The sequence below is a fragment of the Medicago sativa genome, chromosome 3 (genome assembly GCF_051527215.1).
Source record: "Medicago sativa cultivar Bolivia chromosome 3, Bolivia_mono, whole genome shotgun sequence".
In the NCBI taxonomy this organism is placed as follows: domain Eukaryota; kingdom Viridiplantae; phylum Streptophyta; class Magnoliopsida; order Fabales; family Fabaceae; genus Medicago; species Medicago sativa.
The window spans coordinates 77,032,595-77,045,795 of record NC_140751.1 but is presented as its reverse complement, the minus strand read 5'-3'; the positions used below and the strand labels follow the sequence as shown (position 1 = coordinate 77,045,795).

At 34.8% G+C, this 13,201-nt stretch overlaps 3 protein-coding genes across 7 annotated transcripts; 1 reads left to right on the top strand and 2 right to left on the bottom strand.

The window, feature by feature from the left end:
• Positions 1–887: 887 nt before the first annotated feature.
• On the bottom strand, positions 888–1,355 carry LOC146940376 (uncharacterized). The gene has a single exon (XM_085749873.1). It carries the CDS (start codon positions 1,353–1,355, stop codon positions 888–890), a length of 468 nt encoding a protein of 155 aa, XP_085605999.1.
• Positions 1,356–2,860: 1,505 nt separating this feature from the next.
• LOC146940375 (serine/threonine/tyrosine-protein kinase HT1-like) lies at positions 2,861–7,295 on the top strand. Of its 2 annotated transcripts, XM_085754079.1 has the most exons (4): positions 2,861–3,773; positions 4,655–5,110; positions 5,618–5,740; positions 6,920–7,295. In XM_085754079.1, exons 1-4 carry the CDS (start codon positions 3,414–3,416, stop codon positions 7,172–7,174), a joined length of 1,194 nt encoding a protein of 397 aa, XP_085610205.1. In that variant the 5' UTR covers positions 2,861–3,413; the 3' UTR covers positions 7,175–7,295. The 2 variants fall into 2 exon arrangements, with proteins under 2 accessions (XP_085610205.1, XP_085610206.1); XM_085754080.1 differs by lacking the exon at positions 5,618–5,740.
• A 1,608-nt stretch (positions 7,296–8,903) lies between these two features.
• On the bottom strand, positions 8,904–11,920 carry SETH1 (phosphatidylinositolglycan synthase family protein). Of its 4 annotated transcripts, none has more exons than XM_085754076.1 (4): positions 11,708–11,913; positions 11,161–11,411; positions 10,801–10,903; positions 8,904–10,274 (listed from the first exon to the last, which is right to left on the bottom strand). In XM_085754076.1, exon 4 carries the CDS (start codon positions 10,082–10,084, stop codon positions 9,170–9,172), a length of 915 nt encoding a protein of 304 aa, XP_085610202.1. In that variant the 5' UTR covers positions 10,085–10,274; positions 10,801–10,903; positions 11,161–11,411; positions 11,708–11,913; the 3' UTR covers positions 8,904–9,169. The 4 variants fall into 4 exon arrangements, with proteins under 4 accessions (XP_085610202.1, XP_085610203.1, XP_085610201.1 ...); XM_085754077.1 differs by having other exon boundaries at positions 11,166–11,411; XM_085754075.1 differs by lacking the exon at positions 10,801–10,903 and having other exon boundaries at positions 11,708–11,920.
• Positions 11,921–13,201: the final 1,281 nt, after the last annotated feature.

Genomic DNA, 13,201 nt, shown 5'->3' with positions numbered 1-13,201 from the left:
TTGATTTGAATTCAACTTTTAAAAATACAACAACGTTAAATCTTTTGAGGGAGAGTTTTGTCATCTATTATCATTGTATCTTGTAGTTGCACAATAATGGACCAAGCTAAGGCCCAATAGCATAGAAGGCCCAAACACATCAAATACCACACCTTCAGCCACACGACATGAGTCCTGCTCTTTACCCAAATGATTTCGCTCATTCCCAAAGTAAAATACCAAACTACCCCTGCGCATGTTAAGTTACGCTAGTACAAATATTTACGCATGTTAACATGCGTTACGTAGGTTAACATGCGTAAGTGTTATTTGTTGAAAAGCATTGCGCATGTTAACATGCGTTGGTGTTATTTGTAAAAAAAAAAAACGCATGTTAACATGCGTTAGTGTAATGGATTGCGTGAGTTAACTCACGTTGCCATTTGCACTGGCGTGAGTTAACTCACGTTCATAGCAGAAACAGAAACTGCATGCATGCAGGCAGTAACAGAACAGACTTTTGATAAGTCTAAAAAGACCTGTAATCACGCCACATTCATAACTTAACCAAATTATGTCAGTTTAAGAAGTTTATCGGATAATACGACATAATTGATCAAAATTAATTAAAAACATCGTTTTTCTCACAATCACATAATCACACATAAACGATCCAAACGGTCCAAATTTCACAAATACGCCGGTAATGACCCGTAATAATTTAAACACACTTAATGACACATAAACGATCCAAAATAATTCTTTTCATATATTTATATAATATTAGTTACATATTGGCCATAAATATCAAAATTACACAATAGGCCACCAAAAAATATGTCGGGGTGTAATACCACCAAAAAATTGGACGAACACCCACCGACCCAAAAGTGTCATACCCTATCTAACTACACTAGTGATAGGTCATAATCTCCATCTTCATCTTCATCCATGACTTCGTTCTCTTGCTTTGGCTTTTCCGGGGTGTCCAAAGTAATAGGATTGTGCTCATTTGTTGGCTTGTATTGCGCTATTGTACTAGATTTATCTATAGAAATAGTAAATCCCGCCCTAGCCGCTTGTCGACGAACCCAACCAAGCAATTCTTCTCGATCTTTCCATCTCTCGTTTGTTGTAAAAAATGAACCGGTGTTTTCTTCAATAACACGAACACCGGTAGGTACCGGTTTAGGCTTCTCTTCAAAATTACCGGTAGGGTTTGCTTGATTGTGAAGTATGTGAGCTTCGACTTGAAAAGGAATTTTCACTTTAAACTTCACATCATTGGGTGGTTTGCCTACACCGGAAGATTCACCGGAAGCTTTGTTTTTGCCCGGTTTGGGCTCAACACCATCCTCCGCCACATGTTCCACCATGCCACTCAATGTCTACTCAATAAAAAAATACAAAGAAAACATAAATAAATGACTTGTGCGGCAAGCAAAGCAAGCAAAAAAAAGTGGCGCAAAATTTCAAATTTTGGGCACAGACTGGGCAACACACACTAGCGTGAGTTAACTTGCGCTAGTGTTATCTTCCTACGCAAGTTAACTCACACTCAGACCTAGTACCTACTGACAAAAAATGACGTGACAGGCAGAAAAACCAGGAAAATAGGATGAGTTTTGGTGATACATTAACTGTTCTTTGATGCTTGATGAGCGTAGAAACTTGCTTCCTGACGATTTGCAATGATTTGGAGTTGAGATTATGACCCAAAAATTCGCACTTTTTGGGTTTTTGGAGGTGGAGGGAAAGAAAAAATGTGTTTTGGGCTTGCATGCTGGGTTTTGAACTAAAAACGGTACTTAGCGTGACTTAACTCACGCTACGCAAGTTAACTTGCGTAACGCATGTTAACATGCGTAGGGGTAGTTTGATATTTTACTTTGGGAATGAGCGAAATCATTTGGGTAAAGAGCAGGACTCACACGACATTGGTATGACACCCCAACGATCATAAGCTTAGGATCCTTATGGAATTGTAACGCCTCTAATCATAGATTAATTAACCTCCATGACCAACAGTTTCTACACTATTACCCTTCGATCACAACCAACTCTTAACGACTAGTCCAACTCTTTCCTCGGGTGTATAGAAAGGTCCTTGGACCATAACTCAAGATACACAATTTTGATCCTTTCAATACGTTTCACTCTTGAGGAATGATATTTTGACAACCAATTTCCAACAACTTTTGGTGACAACTTTTTTCCTCTCTTTCCATTGGACAATAACAATAGAGAGAGAGAGAGAGAGAAAAAGGAAGAGAGAGAATAAAAGTACAATGAGAGTATGAGAGAGAGAGTTTTTTTTTTTTGAAGAAAGTATGAGAGAGAGAATTGTCACAAAAGTTGTTGAAAAATGGATGTTCAAATATCATGTCTCTTCACTCTTACTCTCTTACTGACTTGAATGTCAAAGTATTTGCACTACCCCAAGCCTACATCTCAACGATTCGACACAAACTATCATTCTAACGACAAGAGATCAATCCCTGTTTGCAATTTTCATGAAGTAAAATATCTTATTCGTACAATTTCAAGAGGCAAAGTAATTATTTACTCATACTCTTGCACTGTATCCACGTGAATATTTGGATGAGTCTATTTTTTGTTACACGAATAGAAACCAAACAACCACACACATGTGCCTGGGGATTGATTTGGCAAAAGGTCAAAAGATGATGAAGAGAAAAGAGAGGGGTATTATCATAGTAAAAAAGTGAATGGGACAGGCAGAATGGATAATGTAGGAGAAAGGGAAGGAGAAAATGGTAAAAGCAATATAGTAGCGGTCATTATATGAAGCAGACCCGGTTTGTCTCCTCAGAAGTGGATCTTCGCACGTTACAAGTACCAACGTTAACACACTCAACTCAACTAATCTAATCTATGTAACCAACTCTCTCTGTTTCACTTGCATATGCTTTCACTCCTAACCACCCAAAAAAACAAACAAAAACTCTAATCTCCAACAACAACAACAACTAGTACTATAACTATATACTGTACTGTACTACCTTACTTATACACCCCCCTTTCTCTCTCTTGGTGTAACTACATGATTGGACGTTGAAAATCAACAAAACTCTTTCTCTTTCTCTTCCTTCTTTTGCGGTACCCTTTTGTTAAAAGTTTGTTCTTTTGATTAAAACACATAAGGGTTTGTTACTTGTAATGTGACTTCATTGTTCTTTGGTTCTGGTTTTTGTATTCATTTTCAGTTTCTTTGTTTCTTAAATAGAAAGAGTGTGTGAACAAGTGATAGAAAAAAATTGCAATGTAGTTAGTTACCTCACAAGTTATTTTGTTTGAGCTATGAAAATCAAGTTTTTCCCATCTGGGTATATTTGGATCTGCTTTTGGGGTTTGAGAAATTCTTACAAAGGTTGAATTTTTAATGATTTTTGGAGGAAATAACCGTGACCCACATGAAGAATTTGAACTGGTATAAACAAATTTCTAACAGTGGAAAGTCTGGGAGGAGACTTTCACTTGGGGAGTACAAAAGAGCAGTGTCTTGGTCAAAGTATTTGGTATCTCCTGGTGCTGCAATCAAAGGAGAAGGTGAAGAAGAATGGAGTGCAGATATGTCTCAGTTGTTCATTGGATCTAAATTTGCTTCTGGTAGGCACAGTAGAATCTATAGAGGTGTTTACAAGCAAAAAGATGTTGCAATTAAGCTTGTGAGTCAGCCTGAAGAAGATGAAGATTTGGCTTCTTTTCTTGAGAAGCAATTTACTTCTGAGGTTGCTTTGCTTCTCAGGTTGCGTCATCCAAATATTCTTACTGTAAGTCCTTGTGGTTTCTTCAATCACCTCTTTTAGTTTCTTGTTTCATTCTACTGTTCCTGCATTTTCGTTCATCTTTATTTTTGGGTCTTTTTTATTGCTGCTAAAAGAAGATGTATGCTAACTTTAACACTCTAATCATAACTATCATAAGTGTACATTTGTTGCTGTGATCACCTTGTCATAATAATTAGGTGTTAATTAATGAAATTTCTGAAAAACTATGAAGAATCAAAATTGGGGAACAGTTGCATTTAAAGAGAAGTTGTGGATTAAGTGAGAATTTACTACAAATAGATTAGTTGGAAAAAGCTTGTGCCTTAGGGTGCTAATCCTAATGTGTATTGTTTCATTCTATTGGTGTAAAACTGAACAAAAAAGCAGATGTTGGACTTTAATCTATAGATACTTACTACTTGTATATCTCTTTAGCATGTCAATATCTCACTCTCATTCCAATTAGGACTTTAATGATATTAGTTCATGTACGGTTCTACTTTTGGAGAGGTAAAATTGATTTTACAGATGTAAAATAAATTTTGACATGTTTGGATGTTATCAATTAGAATTGATTGTCTCCAGAAAGATTCTTGCTTGAAGCTACAATTTGGAAATTTTACCTCTATAATTGACTTTTAGCCTCAAATTCCATGTTCAACTCACTTTTACATGGGTATATCTAAAACCTAAATCACTTTACATTTGACTCACTTTAGTCAGATTCAATTTAATAAAATAAAATCAAATCAAATCATTCATTGATCCTGGTATTGCTGCCTAATACACAAAAAAGTTGTTTATGCTGAGAGTTGATTGCAATATAGAAAATAGAATATTCTGTGAGTAAAGTTGTTTGCTGTTGACTTTTATTGATCATGCAGTTCATTGCTGCTTGCAAGAAACCACCAGTGTTCTGTATAATTACTGAGTATTTGGCTGGTGGTTCATTGAGGAAATACCTACATCAACAAGAACCTCATTCAGTTCCACATGAACTTGTTCTGAAATTAGCACTAGACATTGCAAGGGGAATGAAATATCTTCATTCTCAAGGGATACTTCATAGGGATCTCAAATCAGAGAATCTCCTTTTAGACGAAGATATGTGTGTAAAAGTAGCAGATTTTGGTATATCATGCTTGGAATCTCAATGTGGAAGTGCGAAAGGGTTTACTGGAACATACCGCTGGATGGCTCCTGAAATGATCAGAGAAAAACATCACACTAAAAAAGTGGATGTGTATAGTTTCGGTATCGTTCTTTGGGAGCTTTTAACCGCATTGATTCCATTTGACAACATGACACCAGAGCAGGCTGCATTTGCAGTTTCCCACAAGGTTTGCACCTTAATTTACTTCATTATATGACACATTCTTATTGTGATTTGTAAAAAGTTTTGAAGCGTTAATCTACTTAAATACCTCAAGAATTTAAGTTATTTGTGGTATGAATATGCTTATCTGCACAAAATTAACAGGTCTCAAATATTTCAATTGTTAGCAGTGTAATTGTTGGTTTATTAAATCATTTAACTATTAACTCTAGCTAGGTAACATATTGTTACACAAAAAATTACAATTCTAGTTAGCATAAGAGAGACAAAAAAATTTACTAAAAAATTCCGCTTCTAATTCATTCTAATATTACAATTAGGTTGGTATGTGTTGAATGAAACTTCTAAAGCGAGGATTGTTGTATATCCTATGCCAAATATTCCATCATTTATCTCACAATTCCCTATCTCTTTTCATATTTTCTTCTCCGTTTCACTCCTTTGGAGTGACAGAGAGGATCAAGTGCATCATCTGACCATCTTCTCTTTGTTGGATTTGGATCCCCTACAGCCGCTGCACAGTGCAGAAGTTGCAGGTCGTCCATTTCCCTCTTTATTCTTCATCCCTCCCACTCGATTTTTCTACTGCAGAGAGGTGGGAAGGGATGAGATGATCCAAATAAAATTTCTCATGGTATGATTTTGCTTGATTTTGTCATGTAAAAAAATAAAATTAGTTTTTACTTTCTTTTCCTTAGGGGTATTACATAAGTCATAAGATACTATATGATAATAATTCAGTAATATCTATGAAAGAAAGACTGATGTTTAATTTTCATGATAAAATCATATTGAATTTTAATATGAAATAAAATATTCTCCTTTGTTCAATATATTACTCCATCCGTCCTTTTTACGACCACTCCTGCGAGTCCAAAATGGTGTTTATAAAAAGGGACGGATGGAGTCTTACAGTGTCAAAATCAAATGTCATAACATTCATTGTTTTGTGCATGTATGTTCAATTTTACTATCTACCGTATGTCTGCATTCATGCATTTGAGTATGTTCCGTATCTTTTTGGAACGTGTGGAAGGGGTGGGCAACAATAGTTATTGTATGTGATCTTTACAAAGCATGTGGTCATGTTTGTCTGTGAAAGATAGACTTGCTTATCTAAGCTAGACACCTCATTAACATTAATATTGAAGTACTTGTAATGTATGATAAAATTATTGGTGGTTTCTCTATTTTTGCTGACATCTAAATGATTGTTATACTTTTCCAACATATTCAAAGATATGGTACTATACTAATATGCTATGCAATATGCATTTTTATGAATATCAATCATTGCTGCCACCCTCCACATGCAGTGCACACAACATCAAAACAAGGTGCCATATATAATGGAACCACTCATTGAAAAATATCTTTATTTTATTTGATTTTTTTCATTTTGCATACTAATCAGTCAGAGATGCAAGGCCGAATTTATATTCCACCTTAACTTCTCTTGCTCATATTTGTCAATTCCACATGCTGTAATATCCAATAGATATATTTTCGATACTATAGTTGCATAATATAAAAATGGATTTAATTTATTTATATACATAGTGTAAATGTTTTTTACACTCGCAATGTATCAAAATTACTTTCAATAAAAATTAGGTGAATTCTTATATACTAATGAGAAAATGTTAAGTACCTCCACAAGTGAAACTCAACCATGTGAATAGATGTATGTTTTGGAAATGCCAACATTATGGGTGTAACAAATATATAAGTTGGGGATTTGTATATACTATATTTTATTTTATTGACATATGATACTGAATTTGATGAGTTTTGATTTTTTTTTTTTTTGTAGAATGCAAGACCACCACTGCCATCTGAATGTCCTTGGGCATTTAGTAATCTGATCAATAGATGTTGGTCAAGCAATCCAAATAAAAGGCCACATTTTGTTGAGATTGTCTCAATTTTGGAGCGCTTTACTGAATCACTTGAACTTGATCCAGATTTTTTCACAACCTACAAACCAAGACCTATTAATACAATTCTTGGATGTTTACCTAAATGCAAGGCTCGCCAAAAATCAGATACTTGCAAAGCAAAGCAATAGATGCTACTACTCAAGCATTAGAGGTTTTTCAAGTTACTTACTATTTGAAGAATTGTGTTATATTGAATCCTATGAACGAAAAATTTGTTCAGTTAATAAATGCAATTCTCTTCTTGTTCAATCAACTTTTTATAATTTAATTAAGAAAAATATAAACATGTATGCCTTTTAGTTGTTTTGATTTGATGGACATTCATAAAAGTCAGAATCTAGTGCTGCAATTAGTATTTTATTTTTTATTTTTTTGGTTTATGGAGCTGATATAAGTTATAACTAGTGACTAGTGTGTGTGAGTTATGTGGTAAGACCCTTTGAGAAAAAAGATAAGGTAATTGCGCGGCTCTTCACTTTGATTATTCAAACATTTTACTGACTATAAGCAAACAGGATAGTTTATAGTATAGTCTAACAAACACAACAATATTCTATTTTTATTTTTTTTGAAAGGGGCCGCAATATTCTAATTGAATATCGGTCACAGAATTTGATCAAGGTTCACAATATATTATGAATAAAATGCAGTGAATTCTTATTGTAAAAAAAAAAAAAGTATCACATAGATTAATGAATTAATATACAAATATACTTTTTTTTATTAAAAATCTTTCTATTTAATTCATTATAAATATTTTTTTTGAAAGAATTCATTATAAATTTTAAAAACCAGGATTTTATTAACTGGTCAGTATTTTTAGCGTACTGGTAGAGATGGCAATTGGACCCAAGCCCAATGGGCACCCGCAAAAAATACCCATGACGGGCGGGTAAATACCCGCATTGTTGGGTATGGGCTTGGGCACGGGTAATTGCCCGCAAATTTGAACGGGTATGGGTGCGGGTACGGGCACTCTAGTGCCCACCCCGCCCCATGCCCGCACATTATATAGACTATACCAATAATTTTATTTATATTAAATTTAGTTAATTAATCCTAAGTCTTTGATATTTATTGTAACATGCACTTGTTTTTTATATTTTAGATGCTTTTTATTTGGCTAAATAATATGATGCGTAATATTTTATATGTTGATTTAGCATATTTCATATCATATTTTAATTATGTTGTGATATTTTTTGTTATTTATTGTCTTTTTCTTGTGAAAGTGCGGGTAATGGGTGCGGGTACGGGCACTTAGATACCCATAGGGTATGGGGACGGGCACAAACTTATTGCCCAAGAGGGTATGGGCTCGGGTATGGGGATTTTCTTAAAGCGCGGGTATGGGGATGGGCACTATGGTACCCTCCCCAATGGGTACCCATTGCCATCCCTACGTACTGGTTATATTTGCCTACATAAAATTTAAACATATTTTTTTGAATGATTTTTTTGGACAAAAAAAAAATCATTTCAAAAAATATTTTTATCAATCTTAGTTTTTTCAGAGGGAAAGCTTTCTTCTGAAGAATTGCCCTTCTTTGCCTCACCTGTACTGAGTTCATCACAATAATCCACATATATGCCAACATTTCAGGCTTGAAAAATTTGACAATAATTTTTATTCTCTCATTGTCCACATAGTTTAACTGTTGAAGGCTTCAATAAAATCAAAACTAGTTGATTTGAATGTGACAACATTAAATAGAACTCAAAATTTTAAATATTTGGCTACACAAACTGTAAACTCGAGGCACCTATTTGATTTTTAAAAAATATTTCCTGTTTTTTATTTTCAATAACAAAATGTTATACTGTTTTTACAGGTTAAAAACTAAGTTAACAACATAATTAAGATTGAAAACATGAGGTTTTTTTTTCTTTCTTCAAATCAATTAGGTAAATATACACCCATGGTACCTAAAATTGTGAAACCTTCATTACATAAAATTCTAAAGCATGAGTACAAAAATCATTTTCTTACCCTCCTCTAACTTTGAACAGCAAGAACCTTCCCATCAACTTAATCCTAAAACTAGACCAGGTAGTGAGTAAATTATACTTCCACCAAAACCATAGGGCACTCCAATTTCTCAACAAATAACCATGTTCTGATTTCAGTCTGTAATATCAAAACAAAGCTTAGCCTCGTCCCAGGGTCCATTGATCTCAAACTTATATTCCTGAATCCTTATAAGCCAATAAGGGCAAACCAAGTTGACAAAGACCAACAAACTAAGTAGCAGCACAAATAGCAAGCGATGCAGTGTGTACACAAAACTTAAGGTCAAGACCATCAAACTAATAGAAAAGCATATGTGTAAGCAGAAGGAATATTTTTTAATACAGTATGTAACCAGTGGAGCAAAAAGGAAAACCTGCAACGAGAATAACATGATGGCAAACACATGTAGTCTTGATGGAAGACGAGAAGCAATAAAAACCGAGGCGACTACAGAAGCATTTACAGATATACAACTGGTTAATGCAGGGTTCTTCAAAGCCCCTGGGGCTTTGACAGTGGATTCTGAATAATCATGCAGGAAAAGGTGAATTATGAGAAGAGATACAGTTACTGCCCAAATGGAATCAGAACTAATGGACCTCGTAAGAGTTTGGTAGATAGGAGCCAAAACATATAAACCAGTTATGAAAAATGAGATATTGAGGGCATAATGAAGGAGAAGACTAAGTGAAAGCATTTCTTGAGTAAAAAGGAGAATCAGAAAGCCTGAAACGAGAAGACTTACATCAATTAACAAGAGAGAATTTTCATCAAGAGACGATGAAAGTGTATAAGTCCAGACCAAGACAACAAGAGCAACAATGCATAGATATTCAGAAATGGAAACTGCGTCCAGCATCACCTTTAGCATGTTCCTTTTTACAACACTAGCATTCATGACCATTCCTTCAAGAAAGGTTTCATCGGTATGATTGTCATCATATCCAGGTTGCATACCACCATAGGCTACTTTTCTCCATTTGGCTCGAGGCGGAGAAGAATTACTAGCAGCCATTTTGACATCCATTACAATAACTTATTTAATTCCAGATGCAACGGCAGAATCAGATACACAATATGTTTAAACCCAATTGTCCTTTAAAGCATCAAATCTTTGGGTATATGCAATTAAAGGTAGGAGGTAGGCGACATGATATTTTCATTGCACACTCCATTGTCTTCCAATCGTCTAAATTTAGATCAAATGCATCTCCGAACTGTGAAAAGTAAAATTACATAAAAAGGAGGTGAAAAAGTAAAGCCAACACAATAAGCAGCAGTAGAAATTACACAGAATGCTTTCGTAGCAGCGCAAAACAAGACTAAAAGATTTAAGAATTTAATAATATAACATGTAAAGATCAAAACAAAGTTGGATAAACAACTTCATTTGCAGCTTATGCTGCTTATAGCATAAGCGCTTATGTATAGGCTATTTATATAACAAAAGATATACTTAAGTTAAATTTTTTTCGCATATGCTATACACTATCTTGGAGAGCTTATAAACATGTCATAAACTATTTTCATAAGTTCTCCCAGTGTCACAGGTGCTTATACCAGTAGAGATATAAGCTCAAATAAGTCAATCCAAACAGGCCCATTTGGATTAGCTTAGTTTTGAGCTTATGACAAATAGCTTATGCAAATAAACAGTGGCGGAGCCAGACAAAAAAGTTTGGGGTGGCCGGCATCCCACCATCAAAATACACTAAAATATATAAATCATAGAACTCTATTAACCTTTGAAGGACGGGGATCATTTTCTTCAATTCTTGGATTCTCATGAACTTGTTAAGGTTCGGAGAAAATAGAATCGATTCTTTGATACTTCATCGTAACTTTTCTGTTGCAAACGAAATTAACAAAATATTATCACAGGTTCTACTGTCACATTCTTTGCAGCGCTGGATATTACAAGCTTATGGCATCAATTTGATAGAAAAGAATGAGTAGTTTTTAATAACCCTAAAAACAACACAATCCCGCTACAAATTACCCTAAAAACAACAGATGGAAGGAAAACTCATGGCAATCAACTAAAGAATGTAATCATCAAATCAGAATCATAATTGAAGGCAATTACATTCAATTTCACATTACCTTACAAGTTACAACAAATAGGGTTTGTTGTGAGAGAGATGTTGATAGCTCTCTAAACTGAAGAATCGAAACAGAAGATGGAGTAGGATGCGGCGGTGACGGATGGAGAAGGAGAGAGTGGTCGCGGCTCGCCGGCGGTGGTGTGGTGGTGGATGTAAGGTTCGGTCGCTTGCTTTGGTCGGGAGAAGAATAGAGATCGCGTTCTCAGATGAAAGAGAAAGGGAAGAAGGAGATGAAACTGAATAGGAATTCTGCAAATTAATGAAGGGTATTATTGCCCATACAAAACAATAGCAACAATAACCTAATAAATTTCCAACTTGTGATCACATCACTCTCCATGAGTAAATACATACAAACAAATAAATAAAGAGGTACTCAGTTTCCAAATTCAAGAACGGGTACATTTGCTAATACAAAGCATGTAACGAAAAGAAAATGAATTAAAGGAGAAAAGGGAGCAAATGTACAGTGACGAATGCATGTTGCATTGAATTTGGAGAATGAGCAGCGACAAAAAAAGTGGTATTGGAGAAAGGTCGCTAACCTTAACCTAACAACGATCTGAGAGAGGGAACACAGAGGTAATCGCCGGAAGAGGGAGAGAGAAGCGGCGGGCGGCACCGAAAATGGAGGCAGAGATTGAGGAGTAACAGATAAGAGGGTTGTGTAATTTGTAAATATGTTTTGAATCGTAGTATTAATTTTGTTTAATGGAATTATTTTTGTGTAAGGGGCTTGTTGATCCGAAATCGAGTTTTTCTTAAAAGAAATGATATTTGAACAACTTGACAATTTTTTTTTGAATAATGATATTTTGACATCCATTTGATGACAACTTTGTTGAAAACCTTGTTTTTCTCACTTTTTATTGGTCAAAAACAATGGAGAGAGAAAAAGGAAGAGAGAGGATAACAACATCATGTGAGTATGAGAGAGAAAGTTGTTCAAAAGTTGTTAAAAAGTGGTTGTCAAAATATCATTTCTCTTTTTTTTTTACAATTTTCTTTTTTATACTCGTATGTTTTACTTTTTTTCTCTATTGTTTTGATTTTTGTACTATTTTATTTTCTCTATAAATTATAGTTGTCATTGTATTAGTTATTACATCAGTTTCGAAATACAGTAGATGAGATGAGATGAGATGAGATTAGATTAGAGATTGAATCATATCAATACCGATAAAAAAAAATCCACAATAGATAGAGTAGAAACCCACATTATGGATACAAGCACCAACATGAGTAATTATCCACAAGAATGAACAGACGTGGGTGCGGATGTACACACCTAACTATCCATCATGCCCCATCCCCGAATAATATATATTTGGCATCGCTTGCCAGCTAGGTCAGATTGAAGCAGGAATTTTTTTAGAACATATATTTTAGTTTATATTAATATGATCAAATATATGTATATCAACTTAAAAAAATTCAACCAATCGTACTTGATCAGAATGATGGTGCCCAGTGAACGGCGGGAGTGTATACTTGTATATACTCTGACGATCAAGTCAGTAAGAGCAGAAGAACGAGAGGCTAAAGGCTTGAATGACTTTGGGGAATGTGTAAAGTCCCCTTATATAGAGGTGACGTGCATTAACCATTGTTAGTCGCACATCGTTGGCTCGACGGTTACGGTTTTGCAGGAATTGTAACCGTCGAGCGAGATTTTAGGCGCGTAGAGGGAAACATTACAACTCTGTTTGAATTGGTCTCACGAAATGCTACGAGCACCCGCCCCCTGTAAAGAGGGGACGTGTAGTGAGTGATTGACTCAAGTATAAAATTGGGCTTGTTTTGATTGGGTCTATGTTAACAGGCCTTAGACATTTACTCGGTCCAAAACAACAACATTATTAAACTACGACACATTGTTAATAAAAATATTTATTTATAACATTAAGCAAACACAATACCAACATGTCAACAAAAATTTCCTAAAAAAAAAACATGTCAACAAAAATATCAACTTTAGGATAACAAATGATATTTAGGTTACAGATCTAAGTAACAAAAATCAAGGTTATGTAAAAATG